The following is an 18,396-nucleotide window of genomic DNA, read 5'->3' as shown; positions in this document are numbered from 1 at the left end:
TAATAATAATAATAATAAAATACACTATATACATAGTATTTCATAATGTTTTTGCTTTGTTGTGTTAAATAAAAAAAAAAAAAAAATTAAATAAGGGGATAACAGCCATTGAAACATATTTTTTAACCTTATAGAAAACCACTTGTAAGTATCGTAAATATTTCTAAACTACTTCCCTGAAAGATTTGCCTTTTGTTTTGCAGATTGTGCAAGGCTTTCTGTGTTTTTTGGGTGATGATGATGGATGATGGATGATGGATGATGGATGATGGATGATGGATGATGATGGATGACGGATGACGGATGACGGATGACGGATGACGGATGATGGATGATGGATGATGGGTAGAAATCCATGTTTTTGAATGGGTCGTGTTCGTTCTATGTTTTTTTGCTGCTGATGCGACTTAACCACGTAAATTACGTACTCATGTTATTGTTTGGATCCAAACACTTTCTAGCACAGACGTTTCTCTAGTTGCTGTAGCTGAAAGGGCACTGTGGCCATTCATGGCCGTGAATAGACATTTTGAGGGGCATCCACAGCAATTATGGCCATTAATTTTGAGCCCTGCAATAATATATAGACCACCGACACAAATTCCCAGCTATGCTAATTTAATACTTTTTGGGGTACAGACGTGACTTTTTTGTTCTTGGTAGGTACCCATGACAGATGCTATTTAAGGCTTCTGTAATTGCATTTGTAATATACAATTTGAATTGTATAGTCGTGGCAGTTGACCTTTAAATACACAAACTTGTTTTCAGCAGAAAAAGTATATACTTAACAGCAAACATTCCACCATGCTGTAGCATTAACAACTGTGTATTAGCCTCTTATGCACTTTGCTCTTGCGAAAAAACGGAATTTGGCAGCCATTTAACATGTAATGGACAAAAGTATCATGATCGTATCGAATATTATGATACTGTGCATGGTATCGTATGGAGGCTTCCTCAATGAAGTATCGCAGAACACTACCTAGTACTGCACACAGTCTCAATCAGGTGTCCTTTTCATGCCACTGTCCGAGTACTTCAAAATGCAAACAACATCTTTGTTGCCACTGTGAAACGGTACCGCAAATCTGGCATGGATACCTCCTGTCACTACTCCCGGACACAAAGGACGATTAAAATAATTCATTCATTCATTCATTCATTCATTATAACAATAATAACAATAACAATAACAATAATAATAATAATAATAACAATAATAATAATAATAATAATAACAATAATAATAATAATAATAATAATAATAATAACAACAATAATAATAATAATAATAATAATAATAATAATAATAATAATCTTCCCCATCACCTGACACTGCCGCAGGTCTTGTGGTGAGAGGTTTGTTTTGATGTGCAACTAAATATGGCCAGACATGGCAAAGAAGGTCTGCGTGATTGTCCTGCTGCACTTCCTCAGACAACGACAAGGACGACAATGAATCAAACACCATGTTGCTCGAAATCGCTTGCTGCAGCGCCACCTGCTGTTCAAAATGAACATCTAAGAAATGGGCCTGTAAATCTTCAAGCTGCAATTTCCATTTCAATGTTCAATTTAACATCTATAAATAGTGCTTCTTGTTTTTAATCTGTTCAATGTTTATTAAAATAATAATAATAATAATAATAATAATAATAATAATAATAATAATAATAATAATAATATATTTTTAACTCATGCATTATTATTATTATTATTATTATTATTTTATTTTTTTAATTTAGTTAGTTGACTCATTTTGTAAGCGGAATAAGGGACAACAGGGTGTCTATTATCCACACAACACTCGTGACTTATAATGCACCCGGGGCGTGTGGATATTAGAGTATATCCCATACCCTGTCGTGCCTTATTGCTTACTAATGCCTCAAAATAATCACATAGGATATTACCAAAGTTCCATTGGTATGCTTCAATAACAAATCTTACCAACTACTCTCATGAAAAGTGTATGTTTTTTTGTGCTCCCATTTATAGTTAGTATTCACTTTATTGTAGATTTTGAAAGAAGACATCTATTTTTTTATTTTATTTTTTAAAAAGCGGTACCATAATAGGTACAGTAAAGGAAATCGCGCAGCAACATGCATTCAGCGCTTTCTTTCCATCACAACAGTAACCAACCAGCTGCTTCAACTAATAACTGACATTCTTTGCAAACCCCCGAAAGACACTGTTGAGGTAAAGACTGCAGTGCTTACAAAGGTATTACGAAATGTTCCTGTCAGGACCTCCGGTCACTTTTTTTTTTTTTTTTTTTTTTTTTTTTTTTTTAAAAGTAACAAATACGCTTATTCCCTGCCAAACATGAACTACTTTAGATATGTAATGACTGCAGTATAGGATACTGACCTTAAGGGTTTCGGTGTAGGGAGAGGATTATTAATTGTTTTATTAACAATCATATGATAGCCAATCAGAGTGCAGTGTCCTGACAGGAGAATTTTGTGTTACCTTTGTAAGGACAGCGTAAAGACTACCAGACAGTAATGGATGCAAACAGAGAATTCTTTATAAAAGGTATGATTCTTTCAAAATTGGATGCGAGACCTACTGTAAGTAATTCGTCAACGGAAATGCACTGCAAGGTGTATGTAATTATTCCACTAGCTATTATCCCTGTAAAAACCACCTGCATATGGTGGCTGCAGTCTAAGTGGCAGAAAAGATAAGTTACATCTCCTGACATTTACCCCAAATGATCTTCACCAGCACAGTAGTAAATGACCAGGGGATGAATGCAGTCTTCAAGGACTTCCAAGCAGATGCAGCAAGAGCACTGCCAGTTAACACGGATTGTTAAATCCTTTTGGCACATGATATCTGTGCTTAGCACCCCCACAGCTCTCTAGCTTATTGCTGCCTACTACACTATTTCAGATAAAAGAAAAAACCTGCGGCTGTACATTATCAGACTCCTCTTAAGGTCCCTAGAATTCAAAAGCACTGAAGATACAGTATACATGAGACAAACCTGTTGCAAGATTCACCACCAAACTCTATAAAAACTAAGAAAACAGTAGCTATTGCACAAAATGATGGTACATGTACAGTAAAATACAATGACTGTATATTATTGTTATACAACCAAATCCACTACTGTACACCGCTTTCTGTTGAACTTCAAATGGTTCTTCAATAATAAAATGCAAATTATTGTTGATATTAATACGTAAGTAAGCTTTGTCAAAATAGTAGTTTTGGGTAAAAACATGAATTGTGAATGTTCAAATAGTATTTTAGTAGATTATCTGAAGTTGTACTGTAATACTGCCGTTGTACTATATTGTATAATTTATTGCATTCATCTCAGGAATAAAATTAAACCCAGTACAGCACAAAATTACAAAACAAATTAGAGAAACTCTGTCAGAATAGTATCATGGGTTTGATATTTCAAAATAGTTCACTTTAATAGCCTTTTTAATAAATTGCAATGTTTGTTTGAATATTTAAATATTTGTGTCAGAACAACATTCGTTTCTAAAGCTGGATATAGTAGGATTTCCCCCTTCTGCTTAACATTACTAGTGAAACATTGAAAGTTTATTGGTTTAATTTTCATGAATCAGAAAATGTATTGGATGAAAGTGGCTACATACTGTATTAAATTGTTGCTTTGATCAACACTGTAAAACTTTTTTTTTTAATTAATCAAATAAGTCTGTAAATGTTAAAAGAAAATCAAAATCCAAAAAAAATCCTTTACTAAACGCTTTAAAAATGTACTCTTTTATTAGGATATTTGCTTAAAGTATTGTATCTTCATGCATTGTAATACACTATAATTGGAAATTAAGTGAAAACTCACATCAAACTGTAAATAAGTTAAATCTTAAAATGACTACTGTATAAGTAAAGCCTGCTTTTTCATTGAAAATATGTACTGTTATTTTAAACTGGTAAATAAGCGTTTAGAAAGAAAGTTTAGTAAAATATAGGCCTAATCTACTAAACAGATTTCCAGCCTTTATCCCAAATATGTACAGTAACAGTTTGTTTTGTACAAACCTCTTTATATATTTAGGAATAAATCACAAGGTAATTACATTGATCCACCAGTAAATCCAAGGACACCTCAGATTACATGCTTATAGTAGTTTAAACCAGGTTTCGTGTTTCAGCAGGTGAGAGTATTGTGGGAATAAATCCATGACCTCAGGACACTGAGGTGGGATTTCAGACCTGCTCTGGCACTCAAGACAAACAAAGCGACAGGCAGAGCCACTTGAAAGTGATTTGAGCCTCGTTCTCTGCCAGAAAAACAAAAGGGATACAGAATGCCTCTCAGGTTGCCAAAGCTGGTGTAAATGGTGCACCATCTGCAACTCCTACAGTAGTGACTAATCATAGAGAAGAATGCTAAAATATCCAGGATTAATACTGTTAAAAGGAGTTGCACTTAACTTATCAATATGCTAACTTTTGCTGTGTATTACTGCAGGTGTAATTTTGAAACAATAACTGTACCAGACATACTGGTCAAGACAAGTTTATTACACAGTAGAGTACAAGCCTAAACTCGCAGTAGGAATATGTCCATTGTCTACATCACAGTAAATCGATGTACATGTACTGTATTTGTTCTAGTCCATGAATTTCAACAGGCACCAACAAATACTGTTACTGCTGCTGTGGATAGCAGATATTTCATAGATAGATATTTAAGTGTTCAGTGTGCAGATCTAGTATATTCTGCAATTGCTGCTGTGGATGAAAATGAAAGATAAATGTCAATTTGTTCTCTAACAGTAGGACAGTACCTTGCTTCCCGTTTCAAAGAAGACAGAAGTGTGGCATTACATCAGCAAATAAAACAAGAACATTGGTAATATCATAACTGAATAATGTGAAACATTACACTGCAGTTGTGAAGCACAAAAAACAATTCCCACCACAACAGACACTAGGACCAAACTACCAAGTGTGCAATACTTCCACCTGCTACAGTGTACTCTATACACTATTAAAGTGCTTGGTCATACAACACCAAAGTGTACAGTCCCCAACACGGTTACTGAAATAACAGTGAGAAATTATGCTATTATAAAAGTACTGTTAATTCACAATACAGTAACAGGCCTCTAAATTGGCAAGGCCAAAATGGCCTTCAGTTCAATAAATGTGTAGAGGTCAGGGCACCAAGTCCACTAAACTTAAGTCAAGGCAAAAGTGTGGGATGTTGTGTAATTTTGCTTCGGTTTTATATATAAAAATAATTATTGGCCACAGAAAGAAAAACACAGTTTAACTTAATAACTATTTATTTATTCAGAAAATGCTTTTTTTTGTTAGTTTTTTTGTCAACCAGCAGCCTAGACAAAACACTAAAGTGATATTAAACAGTAACTTGTTAGTACTCACTTGTTTGTTGCCTCATTCTGTTGAATAGGTCATCTATGTAGCTGATGACTGCAATGAACTCAGCACTTTAAGTTTTGTGTATGGAATTGGTGACCGCACCTCTAATTGTGTACAGTAATATGGGAATTGGCATGCTACAGCTTGCAAGCTCAGTGTTAGTGGAGTCCTGGTCTGACAGCATGTAACACAGCCATGATTATGATTTTTACTGTACGTGTAACCATTTATTGTTTCAGTAAAAAACAAGTTTAAGTTTCAGCGATTTCGTTCTGGTATTTACAATATTAAATACACCACAGTAAACGCAATAGCATATATTTTAGATATTTCCAAATCATTCTTTTTCATTACCACAATCTGAATGCTAAGTTTAGTGAATGGCAGTTTTTCTACCCCCCCCCCCCCCCAAAATCACCATTCTTAAAATGGTCAGTATAAACCCAGCAGCTGACCCTACTTTAGGACAAATTTACTGTTTTTCAGATATGGGAACGTCTTAAATTTCTGGCTGAAGTCAAGAGATAGTATCAGCTTGTCTCATTTTGTACTAGTTAAGTTGCTGCACACTTAAATTATCCTTTTTTTGTTTAATTATTTACCTTTTGTAGTGAATGTAAAAGGTGCATTGTGTATTTTATTGCAAACACAAAAGTGCATGCCCCACTAATAAAATTGCTGAAACCAGCATTCATCAAATCTAGCTTTGGAGTTTCTCATAACCACAGGAGGACTGGGTTAGTTGAGTCCCTGATGGACCTGTCGGCCTAGTGCGTGTGCTGACTTGCAAACCTCATGAACCTTGTGATATGCTGTGTTGTGGGGCCTGTTAAAAAGACATCCACACAGCATATACAGTAAAGTGTGTCACCTGCTCTCTGTATTATGCGCCACACACAGACACTACATGTCAGCAGAATCAGATCTAGGCCTATAGTATGGAGAGACAAACCTGTACTTGTGCATCAGCTCTAAGGATCACGTTCACAGAGCACTGAACATTTTTAAGTTCTGACAGTTTTATCAATAGCTTTTTTTCCATGTACTGTATATTAGATTGTACTTTATACATACTGGTATGCAAAAATGAATAATATCTCAATTTAAAAGCAAAAAACAAAAATACACTATTCCATATACAATGTGTGTCAGCAGATCACTCTTTCACAGCGTACTAGTAGTAAAGCACAACATCTTTTGATCGCTAAAGGAATGCTTTAAATGCATGTCTGTAGACGGATTATGTTACACATAAACTGTAACAAGATAAAACACAGACTATAACCCCTGCATACCCATACTGTATTGATTTGATGCTCCCATATAAGACACTCCCAATGAATTAAACCGACTATGCAATTTCCCGGAATAAACTTATTTTCTTTTAAATCACCATCATACTGCAAGTCCAATTTCCTCTTTAAAATGTCTAAAGGCAGGCAGTGAATTTCTACAAGCCTACTGTAATGCAGTTGTAATCAAGACTAGTACTAATTACACTAGCATTACAGTGCTTGCATTCTTTCAAACAACTTGCAAGTTTGGAGCCGGTGGAGCACTATTGGTCTGGTTTCCTAGATCTGCTTTTCCAACACTGCTCAAACAAGCTGCTTAACCCTTTAAGAACCAAACATTTTTCAGGACCAGGGTTTTTTTTTGGCTGCATTTGACTCTTCCTGTTTTTTTACAGTAGCATCTTGGAAGTGGTGTCCTTTTTTCAGAACTCTGGGGAACATTAGTTATTCAGAAACTATAAAGACTTCTCTTTATTTAATACAAAAACAAAAGTTAAGTATTTTGAAAAGTTATGTATTCTGCTTAGTGTTTTCAAAGAAATACATCTATAAAAATGTGTTACTCTATGATCTGAAGGACCTTACAATACCTCCTGAAAGTTTTGTTTAAAAATGTTGATGTTTGGGCAAATTACAACACATTGAATCATCTGAGTAATTTTTTTTGTTTTATTTTTATTTTTACAAATTTTTAGCTCACTTTGCCTTTTCTAGCTTTGAAATTCATCAACCAAAAATCTATTTTTAGTAGCAGAGACTTGAAAATTGTATTTTTTGGTTCAGGACACTATTAACAGAGAATATTAATAGACATTTACTGATTTTCCACTCCATTAAGTAAACAAAAACATATTGTATGCTGTTACCTGTAGGACACAGAAACACTCTGAAAGTTTTATTAAAACAAAAAGGGCAAAATACAAGATATTATTTCACCTGAGTGATTTTAGAGACTTGTTAGAAATGCACACACACGGTTTAGAACTGAACATGTATTTTAAAAATAAGAACACCTAGTTATATTATATAAACCGAATCACTGTCAGAAAATTCTGATTCACCAGAATCAGGTCGACAGTAATGTCTGTCAACAATGATTCATCTAATCGTATTGAAATGAAATTCTGTAGAGTGGAAACGTTCTGACACAGAATATGTTTTACAAACAGCAAGAACAGAATAAAACGTGCTAAATAAACTACAAAACACGGGTGAGAATTTCAAATAAGATATTCAAATATACCACAAATAAAAGTTTTAAATACCCGAATACTCAACCTCTAATTACACATAACAGTGACAGGCCCTTAGAACGTAGCAGCAACCAGACATAGGGATGCATTGATAAATACATCAACAGTAAGAGCAAAGAAACACCTGGCACCTGTTGTATTTAAAGAAAAACTAAAAGTAAGAAATAAGAATTGATAGCAGGAGCGGTTTTAACTATAAAACACAGAACTTTATAAAAAGGACCTTCAGAACTTTCAACGCGTACAAAACACAGAACACGACTGCTTACTAACAAAGCACAACAAAATACGTTTGTTCAATAAAATCTACGCTATAATACAGTATATAACATAAAAGCAATATGTACAGTATCCGTACTTGTTGATTCCATAATATTTCATCTTTTTTTTTTTTTTTTAAATCTCATTCTGGAATGAAGCCGATATCAGGAGACCGATAACAGCAGAACTCAAACAACAAAAGGCTAACATCGCCTGGGTAGTTTGCAGTCAAAATCCACATTAAAGTTAACTTAACAAAACAAAAAATAAATAAATAAATTCTTTAGCCTGAGACGCAGCACACCGCTGACCACTGCGCACAGTAAAACATGCAGTGCTTGTTTGTTTTTTGCCACATTCTGTGTTTTCTTCCAAAGTAGCAGAGTTGCATTTTAGATGAGCATTTAACTCGTTGATTTACAATACGAAATACTTGTGCTGCACAGATTACATTGCATGGTGGCCTCATTTAGCTTTTTTCAAAATGCTTCCATGGGTTTTTTATTTTTTATTTTTAAGATGCCATTTTCATTGCACATGTACTCCCTTAGCCAATAGCAGAGCTAGGTAATGAAAGGCGCCCGCCTCCCTGTCAATTATCAGCGAGGTGACAATTGTAGTGGCTGATCACTTAACTACCTCCCCCTCAAATACAGTGCCGTTTGCGCATTTCTCCATTTGTTTTAGAAATGAACGATTATTCAAAATTTGATCAAAGTATTAGTGTAATTTTATTTAGAATACTCAATTACTCGAATATTCGGACTCACCACTAACTATTATCATTTCTTGTTATTTATAAATGTTGTAAAAACACACACACGAGACAGAATAAATGTTCTAATATAATTATATGTCAAATACATCAGATTTACAGTTTTCCCATTTCTTTCTTGTCTCTAAACAAGTTCCTGTGAATGTTTTGTTTCTGCATGCTGCTGTAACCTTTCTCCGCCCTTCAAAATGTAAATGCCCATCTCAGCGACATCACACGAAGAAAAAAATACATCAGGGGACTGAAACTCAATTCCTCCCCTATCAAATGATATGCATTTCCAACCTGTATGGCAAAGTGGCACAGTAAGTCAATAAACTGAAGTGTGTTTATCGTGTTTACCTGATCACGGGCCTAAAAAGTCACTTCAGTGTGATCCTGTTTACACGATCACGGTCCTTAAACGGTTAATCCAATCTGTTAAAGCCAACGGATGAGTGCCTAACTGAAGTAAAGAACCTTATCTAGCCTTCCTGTGGAACAGCAAGTGAGACAGAAAAAGAGAGTGGTCTGTTTTGAGATGCATGTCACTGCAATTAATCTACAAGTAACAAAGCAGGTTCCCCTGACTGGTTTCAACTCTTTCCACAGCTGCATAAAGCAAAGTGGCATGATCCAACCCAAAAGCAATTTTCCTGAATAGTCCCACGCCACAGTCACTTGGAGACTGTCACAACTAACAATTTCTGCTTTTGCTTTCCAAAAGAGTGTGAATGATGCAACAAGGGACAGGTGAAGCCCCTGGACAGCACAGAGTTACGCATGTAAAGCCTTTACTAGGACACAGTTAAGGCAAACCGAGTCGTGTCTGCATCCCTTACTGAATCTCTATGTGTCAAGCCAAGCAAAACCGCCTCTTTCTGCAGCACAGATGACAAGGCTGACCAAAAGCAATGGGACTCTAAGAAAATCAAATCTCATCCCAAGAATGAATTGCCTTCATTGATACAGGAAATGGAAACAACAATATAAGCTGTTGTCCTGGCAACCTTGGGAGTGAAAACCGGGCTTAGATTGTTCCTGCGGATCACCAACTACAGCCTCCTTGCCCTACATGACACTTCCGATTCTTCAACTGCCTGCCTGCCTGCAGACTCCACCCATACACAATTATTGCTGGGAAAAACACTCATCTGGAATGAAGAATGAGACACAATGGTTATGTATGAAGGGCTTATGCACACAGTTGCAAAACAGGGCTAACTGCCATCAGTATTTAATAAGTGGGCACAACATTTAAAAAATAAAATGTGTAGACTTATTGATGATACAGTAATACAATAGATATCAAATATAGTAAACTGTTTGGACATACAGTACCATATACTGCAAATCAATACAGATTCTTGAACAACATGAGTAATCAGTTGCAGAAAGCATCCTCTTTTTGGGTTAGGTTTCTAGAGATGAGCTGACAGTTTTCTGAAGCACTGGGGCTTGTATGCACTTCACTGGAAGCAAATGGTTTGTTTTTTGGACTTATAGATGTAAAGTGTGGGGATAAAAGATACTTAAGGAAGCCACTTTGGGGAGGTACAGTAATTTAGCATCAGATTTTATGTTGTACAGCACGTACCATGTCCTCATATTAAAAGGACGAAATGACAAGATACTTGTTTTGGAAATTCAAAGCAGCATGTGCCATGAAATAGGCCTATGTATTCCTATTAAATATACAGCATACAGGAGGGAGTTTACCTTTTTCTACTTATAGATGAAAACTCACTTAAAATTATGTACTAGACCTAACATTCAGCATTCAAAATACTATAAATATTGTGCTGTCACGTACTACAGAAACCAATGGCTTATGTCCTGTTACAACATTCAAATGGTACTGTGTAGTTAGATTTTAAGATACATTATTTAAAGACTAAACAAACAGTACTTCATACTTTAATTATTGAATGGGATTTACATGCAATTTTTCAGACTGACTAAAAACAATAGCCTTCCTGGAGACAACACGACCATGCCCACTCTTACAAGAAGGAAGCCATGCAGTAACCACATTTGTTTATGCTCCTGTGAGAACAAGGTGGCTAACGAATTCCAAAGAACGTACGACAACAATAAAACAAAAAATACAATGTAAACAAAAACAACTGGTAAATAAAACATTTAAAAAATGATTTATTTTCTCATTGTGTCAAGAGTCGGCTTACTGGCACACTGCAGCCACCGGAAAAACAACAAGGACAATTTGCAATACACAGTAGTGTCCTTTGTTCAGATGAGCCTAGGAACTTGGCAATAATGTTAAACTTCAAAGCAGAACAAAAGGCACTTGCTTTAATGATCTGTGTCCCATCAAGCAAACACATGGTCTAAAAGGATGTTGCTAAAAGTGTCAGAATGTTGCCTATCCCTCTCCTTTCAGATAAAGACCACATTAATTATCAAGAAAAAACAAAAATATCCAAGACCTTTCTTTCTTCCCGTAGCAGATAAGTAGTCTATTTAAAGTTTTTTGGATTTACTTGGACTCAGCAATATGAATTGTATTTCAGATGTACTGTACTGTAGCATTAAGTGTTTAAACGAAAAAGGCAAATTGTCCTTCTGATCTTTTATTATGTTAATTAATTGTTAATGAGCATTAAAACATCAAAGCTCCTGTTTCAACTGCGCAGAATTTAAAATCAAAACTGGCCAAGAAAATACTACTACTAAATAAGTACTACTAAAAATGTACGTGCCAGATACTCAGATTCTACTTGCAGGAGCAGTCATTTTCATTCTCCATTCCATATACACCTTTGAAACATGCCATCAAGGTCTGCTGTCAAATTTAAGGCACCATTTCTAGACAATTAGGCACTTAATGTACCCAACAGTCGGAGATCTGTCATTTTTCAAAATAATTAACATTAGGCAACCTTTTTTGCTTGATGTCTTTACACAAGCTGCTTTTCAAGAACAGTATTCAGGGCCAGATCAGAGAATACAAAAAGATGAAAGTAAATTAGATTTGACAATTTATTTTATGCAAACATGAGCAGCAAAATATCCTTTGTTACAAAATGTGACAAATGTTTCAATGAATAGTCTTTATTTTGGGTAAGAATAAGAAATGGTCTTTGACAAAGACTGCCAGGGTCAAAACGTTTCCTGCTTTTCAAGTTTTGTTGCAGTACTACTGAATTATATATATTTCTTTATTTCAGAATATTCCAATACAGATGATCCAATATACTGCATCTTTTCTCTGAATAATCCCAAACCATTACACTTTAAGGCCTTGAAGTGGAAATGTCCAAACACTCAGTTATTTATCCTGCATATTTTTGGTCGCTATCCCTTGCTCACACATTGTGTTTGAATAATGTACTGTCATTCAGAGTAGACAAACCTCTGCAACCAGTCGGTAGGTCTTCTGCGATCATTCTTTGCAACACTTTGATTGACGGTTTCCTGATTTCAGTTGGCAGCCTGGGTATGTGTCAGCTACATCATTGCGTGCCAACCACGCCAGGTGATGCTGTCATACAGCACAGTTAATCACCTGGCACATCACAGTCTGGTCAACAGTCACTAAGCACAACTTTTTGGTCTTTGAGGAATGTTGTGTTGAAGTTAATACTGATCTGCTGCACTGCATTATCTTGGTAACTTAAAATGGTGTGGGCACAAAGAAATCTACTTTACATCCTTATGTATTTTATGTTTTTTTTTTTTTTTTCAAATCACATTAAATGCATTTAACATCTTACAACTGGGACTGACAAAAGTCACATATTAGATAGCCTAGAAGTTAAAATCTAATGTGGATTAGTATCCTCCATCGAAAGTCAAAAGTGCAACCAAAATAACTGAGCCTCTACCCATGTGCAACGACAGATATCCCAGGGAAGTCATGGTTCCCACACAGTTTTTTGGTAAGAGGACCCGGGAAGTAGCATTGGAAAACAATGCATACAGAAATGTTTCTGCATGGTACAGTACGTACTATTAAAGCTAGTAAAACACATTCATTATTTCTTTTAATTATAATACTCGATGTGTATTTACATTACATTGACAGGAGAAAATGAAAAACATTTTAACTTCTACAGCAGCTTGATGTTTTAAAAAACAAGATTTGTGAAATGATCAAATAAAGCCACCTAGTGTTTAAACAAGAAAAAAAAAAATACTAGTTACAGTCAACCACTGAAAAGATGTGAACCACAATTACATTAAAAAAAAAATGTTTTAAACACTTATTGGAAAGCAATATAATCAGGTCATTTTTAAAATATTGATATATCTATAAAGTGTTATTGCTGTTGCAATCGCCATGCTTTTTGTCTGTTTATTTTTCTATACACCATCTAGAGTAGTGCCACTCTGAGAAACTAGTTTGATAACAATAAATATGCAAAGCAGAGCATTGTTTGTTATGATTACAGTACATTAGCAAAATCACAAACAACTTCAACCAGACAGGAAGGGTATGATTCCCAACGATGTTTAATTGTGTATCTAGCTGTCTTACAATACAATGTCATTATCTCAGGAATGTTTTGTTAATATTGGGGGGGGGGGGGGGATAGAGAAGTCACTTTCACTGCTTTTCAAAAACATATGTACTCTAGAATTTAATTTGGTACTCACTTCACATCGTTAAGAAAGTATACATCTGTAAATAAATCAGTGTCAATTAACAGTTTTGCATGAGTTTTCAATTTCATAGTAAATAATCATACCCATAATGACGCTAAGAAATTGTTTCACAGCACCGACTCACTGAATCAACGTCCCAGCACAAGCAGATCAGGTATACTTTCAACACCGGTTTCAACTTCGCTTTCGTTTTATAAAAAGTCGACAACAATAGACATGAACCGCATTCTCACCTGTTAATCCAGCCAATGAGGATCCCATCGTAACCCAAGAAATTTCTACTGATGATTATTATCCTTGTGTGCTGGTTCTATATCTAGCTTATATCTACCGTATGCTCTCTACTTCTCATTTGACTCCTTAACAATAAAACCCACCCACCTACCTCTGTGCGAGCAAACAGCCAACTGAATGCCACTGCCTCCCTGTACATACAGCACAGCCCGAAGCTCCACCCAAATCGCGTACTGATTTGCCGGAAGATATAAACAGAGACTCCATGTTTATTTGATATGCAAAATGTCAATCATTCCCCAACCCAACCCACTGAGTCCATATCCTTGATATTGAATTGTAGTCACTAACGTTTTGACGGACTTTGTTCACTCAGGCGCTTAAGTATTCTGTTAGCTAGATACCTTCAACATAAAATATGTAATATCTTAAACATGGGTCTTTAACTGTAGGAGATCCGCGCACAATTCAGCTGATATTAATGAATACTGCATGCTGTTTCTCAGAGAAAGTTAAACTAGGCATAGTGAATTGGGGTGCTACTGGCACCAACTGGAGGTTTATAGTAATAAATGTAGGCTGGATTCCCTATTGTCTGTATTCTTATGAGGAAATATTGATTACATTGCTACGCTTTATAGATACACTTGCCTTGTTAATATATAAGAAATGCTTCTTTGGCTGGAAATTCAGGTAATCAATATCACCCAATTATTGTATAATGCAGGATACTGGTTGCTAGCATGGTTTTGTATGTCTGTCTTTGGAGTTGCCATTAAGAGTGTGTGTCGGTATTAGATGCTCCCAAGATTAACATGTCATGCTATTAACAGTCTATTAGACAATAGTTCTTCTCTGCAAATGCGGTTTTTCTGTGCTGCCAACAAGACAGGATTTTTTTTCAGCTGGTTTTTCAGATGCCTAGTTTGGAAAAAAAAAACAACTTACAAATTCTGTGCAAATAATTATATTTTCTTACATAAATACCTTCAATATTAAGTTCAAATAGAATAACTAGGGATGCATTTAGTGTGCAAAAAAAGTGGCTTTCCATAACACCCATCAACACACTAAAACACTTTAGGGTGACATGAAGGGGAAATGTAACGTTAGGTGCTTTATGCAATTGACCTCTGGTCCCTATCCCTTCTGTCCGCATGCTATCAAAGTGAAGCTGAAAGCATGGCGAGGCAAGACCACAGATCTTACCTTTAACACGTTAAGTGATAGCATACCAGGAAGCACACATTCCATTGTTTAAGCTACAGTGTAATATTTGGAATATCACTAATGATACCAAAAGGTAAAAAAAAAAAGAAAAAAAAAAGATTGCTGAAAAGTGTAGCCATACAATATGTTCACAACTATAGGCGCCAACTTTGTGTTGAATAATAATCATAATAACATTATTATTACTACTATGCACTACTACTACTAATAATAATAATAATCTAATAATAATAATAATAACAACAAAAAACATTGTATTTATATTACACATTTCAAAGAAAAACACAGTTACAACTTTGATTTTTTCCACCAACAATTGCACACATTTGTCCACAGGGTTAACTTAAGCTTATGCTCCGGCATTCCATTCATCTTCAGGAGAATACAGCAATTAACATGGTACTACTTACTGTCTGTGAACAGCTGCATAGTGCCAAAAAAAATACATTATATATATATATATATACACAGACGTGCTCAAATTTGTTGGTACCCTTACAGCTCATTGAAATAATGCTTCATTCCTCCTGAAAAGTGATGAAATTAAAAGCTATTTTATCATGTATACTTGCATGCCTTTGGTATGTCATAGAATAAAGCAAAGAAGCTGTGAAAAGAGATGCATTATTGCTTATTCTACAAAGATATTCTAAAATGGCCTGGACACATTTGTTGGTACCCCTTAGAAAAGATAATAAATAATTGGATTATAGTGATATTTCAAACTAATTAGTTTCTTTAATTAGTATCACACATGTCTCCAATCTTGTAATCAGTCATTCAGCCTTTTTAAATGGAGAAAAGTAGTCACTGTGCTGTTTGGTATCATTGTGTGCACCATACTGAACATGGACCAGAGAAAGCAAAGGAGAGAGTTGTCTGAGGAGATCAGAAAGAAAATAATAGACAAGCATGGTAAAGGTAAAGACTACAAGACCATCTCCAAGCAGCTTGATGTTCCTGTGACAACAGTTGCAAATATTATTAAGAAGTTTAAGGTCCATGGAACTGTAGCCAACCTCCCTGGGTGCGGCCGCAAGAGGAAAATCGACCCCAGATTGAACAGAAGGATAGTGTGAATGGTAGAAAAAGAACCAAAGATAACTGCCAAAGAGATACAAGCTGAACTCCAAGGTGAAGGTACGTCAGTTTCTGATCGCATCATCCATCGCTTTTTGAGCGAAAGTGGGCTCCATGGAAGAAAACCCAGGAGGACTCCACTTTTGAAAGAAAAACATAAAAAAGCCAGACTGGAATTTGCTAAAATGCATATTGACAAGCCACAATCTTTCTGGGAGAATGTCCTTTGGACAGATGAGTCAAAATTGGAGCTTTTTGGCAAGTCACATCAGCTCTATGTTCACAGACGAAAAAATGTATCTTTCAAAGAAAAGAACACCATACCTACAGTGAAACATGGAGGAGGCTCGGTTATGTTTTGGGGCTGCTTTGCTGCGCCTGGCACAGGGTGCCTTGAATCTGTGCAGGGCACAATGACATTTCAAGACTATCAAGGCATTCTGGAGCGAAACGTACTGCCCAGTGTCAGAAAGCTCGGTCTCAGTCGCAGGTCATGGGTCCTCCAACAGGATAATGACCCAAAACACACAGCTAAAAGCACCCAAGAATGGATAAGAACAAAACATTGGACTATTCTGAAGTGGCCTTCTATGAGTCCTGATCTGAATCCTATCGAACATCTATGGAAAGAGCTGAAACTTGCAGTCTGGAGAAGGCACCCATCAAACCTGAGACAGCTGGAGCAGTTTGCTCAGGAAGAGTGGGCCAAACTACCTGTTAACAGGTGCAGAAGTCTCATTGAGAGCTACAGAAAACGTTTGATTGCAGTGATTGCGCAACAAAATATTAGGTTAGCGTTCCCATCATTTTTGTCCATGCCATTTTTATTTGTTTTATTATTTACAATATTATGTTGAATAAAAAATCAAAAGCAAAGTCTGATTTCCATTAAATATGGAATAAACAATGGTGGATGCCAATTACTTTTGTCAGTTTCAAGTTATTTCAGAGAAAATTGTGCATTCTTCATTTTTTGTGGAGGGGTACCAACAAATTTGAGCACGTCTGTATATAATGATGCTTCCAAAAACTATGCGTTTACTCAAGTCTGTAATTTGAACAAAATGAGAAACTTTACTGCTTGAGTGACCTTGAATAATATAGTTTTTGGTTCAAGTTTTATAAAATGAATACAGGTACAGTACCATAGTAACTTTGAATAATTAAAACTCTGTGTTTGAATGACATGTGTTTCCTTTCAACCCCAGAATGGGAGACCTATACAGAGAATGGCAGGGCAATGTTTTTGATTGTCTATAGCCCATTTATTGTTTATTTCCAAATGTGAGGCTGATTTAAAGCCCAGAAATGTGATATTCTGGTTCATGAGTTTACAGAAATCACTCTCTTTGCCCATGGTGAGGCTTAAGCTGTTTGGAAACAGCAACACCACCTGGGTATGTCTGGATACAATCCAGATAAAATAAAATGAAATGATTCTGTTAGGGTGTGACTCTTGGAAAACTAGGCATGCAAATTGTACTGAAATATGAAGACAGATTTAGAGTTTAGTGTTCATGAGAGGTGGTTGAAAATGTCTGGGCAGGAGCTACGAGAGCTTTTCTTCCAAATCCTGTTCCCCTCAGTCCAGACCCAAACACCTCTGTCATTCAGTCTTGGGCCTCCTCTCAGTAAATAAGCCAAATCATGCGCAACTGAGATTTTGTTGTATAATATGGACTGGTAGCAGAGACTGAGTGTGACCACACACATCACAAGCTAGCATCTTAACCACTACACAAAAACAAAACACTATACCCAGCTAATCTGCAAGTGGATATAGAGTTTTCTCACAGCCAGGGGTTAGAATCCGTATTGCATCACACAACACAGTGTGTTACACTCCTGTTTATTTTATTATCGTGTTCACTGGGACACTTTTTTGTGCTGGGCTTATGCCACCTTCAGAGGTATTTTATCATAAGTAAGCAGTTGAGCACAGTGTCTTCTATTTAGATCTAAATTATCCAGCTATGCATCACCTAGAATTGTAGGATTGAGACAACATAAAAAAAATATATATATATGAACATAATTTAGATATTTTACTTAACATCATGTAATCAAAGAAACTACAAAATGATATAGCAAAAGTCTATCGAAAGCCATAAGAGTAATACAGCATTTCAAATTAGATTTCAAAATGTCACATTTTTCAATTGTTGTCAGTTTTTCCTTAAGTATATGGAAAACTACAAAGCGGTATGTAATTCATTAACATAAAACATTATTTGCTTGCTTTCCATGCTCTTTAAGCCTGATATCTGCATTTAGCTGC

General features: G+C 35.7%; 1 protein-coding gene across 4 annotated transcripts in view; it reads right to left on the bottom strand.

The window, feature by feature from the left end:
- Positions 1-14,029, bottom strand: part of LOC117411379 (signal-induced proliferation-associated 1-like protein 2) — a 159,017-nt gene extending 144,988 nt beyond the window's left edge. For 3 of the 4 annotated variants that reach the window (XM_034018787.3, XM_034018789.3, XM_059025422.1), the window contains exon 1: positions 13,808-14,018. Coding sequence is in view for 1 of the 4 variants with exons in the window: in XM_059025422.1 (XP_058881405.1) it covers positions 13,808-13,835 (28 nt within the window). In the remaining 3 variants the exon portion in view is untranslated. Of the gene's footprint in view, positions 1-13,807 lie in introns of all 4 variants that reach the window. The other variant, XM_059025420.1, reaches the window with a different exon arrangement.
- Positions 14,030-18,396: the final 4,367 nt, after the last annotated feature.

Source organism: Acipenser ruthenus, chromosome 6, assembly GCF_902713425.1.
Source record: "Acipenser ruthenus chromosome 6, fAciRut3.2 maternal haplotype, whole genome shotgun sequence".
Lineage (NCBI taxonomy): Eukaryota > Metazoa > Chordata > Actinopteri > Acipenseriformes > Acipenseridae > Acipenser > Acipenser ruthenus.
This window is presented reverse-complemented; position numbering and strand designations above follow the sequence as displayed.